This window comes from Cebidichthys violaceus, unplaced genomic scaffold (assembly GCF_023349555.1).
Source record: "Cebidichthys violaceus isolate CVI_PGR_0920_01 unplaced genomic scaffold, fCebVio1.0.p SCAF_1, whole genome shotgun sequence".
Taxonomy (NCBI): domain Eukaryota; kingdom Metazoa; phylum Chordata; class Actinopteri; order Perciformes; family Stichaeidae; genus Cebidichthys; species Cebidichthys violaceus.
Genome location: NW_027176262.1, coordinates 16896081 through 16898009, shown reverse-complemented (window position 1 = coordinate 16898009; position 1929 = coordinate 16896081). Strand labels below are relative to the sequence as shown.

Below are 1929 nucleotides of genomic sequence, written 5' to 3'. Positions count from 1 at the left end.
TTTTTGAATTTGTAACAGCTTCTTATTTTTCACAGAATTTCCCCTTACTGCCTTCTGTACGAATTAGCATTTTACTGACTTTTAATGATTCACCATCGTGACCAGCACTACATTGCAATAAACGAGAAAAGTACTTGACTGACTTTTACACTAAGATCATTGCTAAATTAATAAAGTAATTTTAATAATTTTAGCATAGATTTTATTTTAAATAAAGAAATGTATTAACCTTATCATTTTCGCCTCCCTCCAAACAGATGGAGCCAGTGTTCTGCTACGAGTCCAGAAACAGATCATGTTTAAGGACCATCTATCCTTTGCCCATACAAATCACTGTCTACATGATTTTAGGGGTCATAGTCATTCTAACAGTGTGTGGCAACCTTTTGGTCACTGTTTCAATTGTCTATTTTAAGCAGCTCCATACTCCAACCAATTACTTGATTGCCTCTCTGGCTGTATCCGACCTTCTTTTAGGGCTGCTAGTCATGTTCCCCAGTATGGTTCAATGTGTAGAGTCCTGCTGGTATTTTGGCGATGTCTTCTGTAAAGTCTACATGAGTTCTGATGTCATGTTGTGTACAACATCAATTCTAAATTTGTCATTTATATCACTCGATCGCCACTATGCTGTTTGCCAACCTCTAGTATACAGAAGAAAAATGTCTGTTAATGTTGTGTTGATCATGATTCTGCTCAGTTGGACTATTTCAGCTCTCATTGGCTTTGGAATGATTTTTCTCAAGATAAATCTTTGGGGGATTGAGGAATTCTACTATAACCACATTGTGTGTGAAGGGGAATGTGTTTTATTTCAGAGTGGACTGTCAAGTATAGTCTCATCAGCACTTTCCTTTTATATTCCAGGAATAATAATGCTTGGAGTTTACCTTAAGATTTTCTTAGTGGCAAAGAGACAGTTGCGCAGCATACAGAACGCAAGCTGTATGAACTCAGAAAGAATATCAAATACGAGCCAGACAAAAGCCACTTCAACACTGGCTATCATAATGGGGGCATTTCTTTCTTTTTGGACTCCTTTTTTTGTCTGTAACATCATTGATCCCTTTATCAGTTACTCAACACCACCAGTATTGTTTAAAACACTTGTATGGGTTGGCTACTTGAATTCTACTGTGAATCCTTTAATATATGCATTATTTTATAGTTGGTTCAGGAAGGCACTTAGATTATTCACTTCAGGTAACATCTTTAAATCTGACCTTTCAGAAACAACACTTTTCAGCATGAATTGAAGCAAAGCCAAAAAAGAGTCAAAAAGTGGATATAGACAAAATTATTAAAAATAAGGTACAAATGTAATGTTGCTCTCATCAAGCTAACAGTAAAGACCAATGTTTAGGGGCCCTAGTGACTGAACATTCTAGCTCCAAGACTTTTCATTTTCCAAAGCATAAGAACGGCAACAACAGAACATAAGTACTTTTGTTCAGATTCTGCGGTGGGTCTACAGAAAGCCAGCACTCCTGTGACAATAAGCATTAATCTTCTCCTGGGAACCAAGGATAGCCTGGATGGTCTTTATTATTTGATTTCAATTAGTGACATTTAATGAGAGATGTTATGGTGAACATGTGAGACTACATCATTGGAGCAAAGTTGTTTATTAGTTTTTATTTAAATTGTAGTGCATTCAGAAGTATATATGTTGACCGCTATACTGTGCATACACTTTAAAAAAGGTTGACCTCACAAACCATGAGATTTAACCAGGAAGCATCAATTGGACCAGGCTGGACATCAGTTTCCATGGTAACTTAGGTCAGACAAGAAATATGAAACAGAAATGACTGAAAATAAGCCTGACGTTGATATTAGGATATTTAAAATCAAACAGAGCTATGTGTGTTATTGTTTTTTGTGTCCACACTTAAAAGAGCAGTGATATTTAGTGGCATCTAGTGGTGA

At 36.3% G+C, this 1929-nt stretch overlaps 1 protein-coding gene across 1 annotated transcript; it reads left to right on the top strand.

The window, feature by feature from the left end:
• The first annotated feature begins 257 nt into the window (after positions 1-257).
• Positions 258-1256, top strand: LOC137892654 (trace amine-associated receptor 1-like). The gene has a single exon (XM_068737992.1). It carries the CDS (start codon positions 258-260, stop codon positions 1254-1256), a length of 999 nt encoding a protein of 332 aa, XP_068594093.1.
• The last annotated feature ends 673 nt before the right edge of the window (positions 1257-1929 follow it).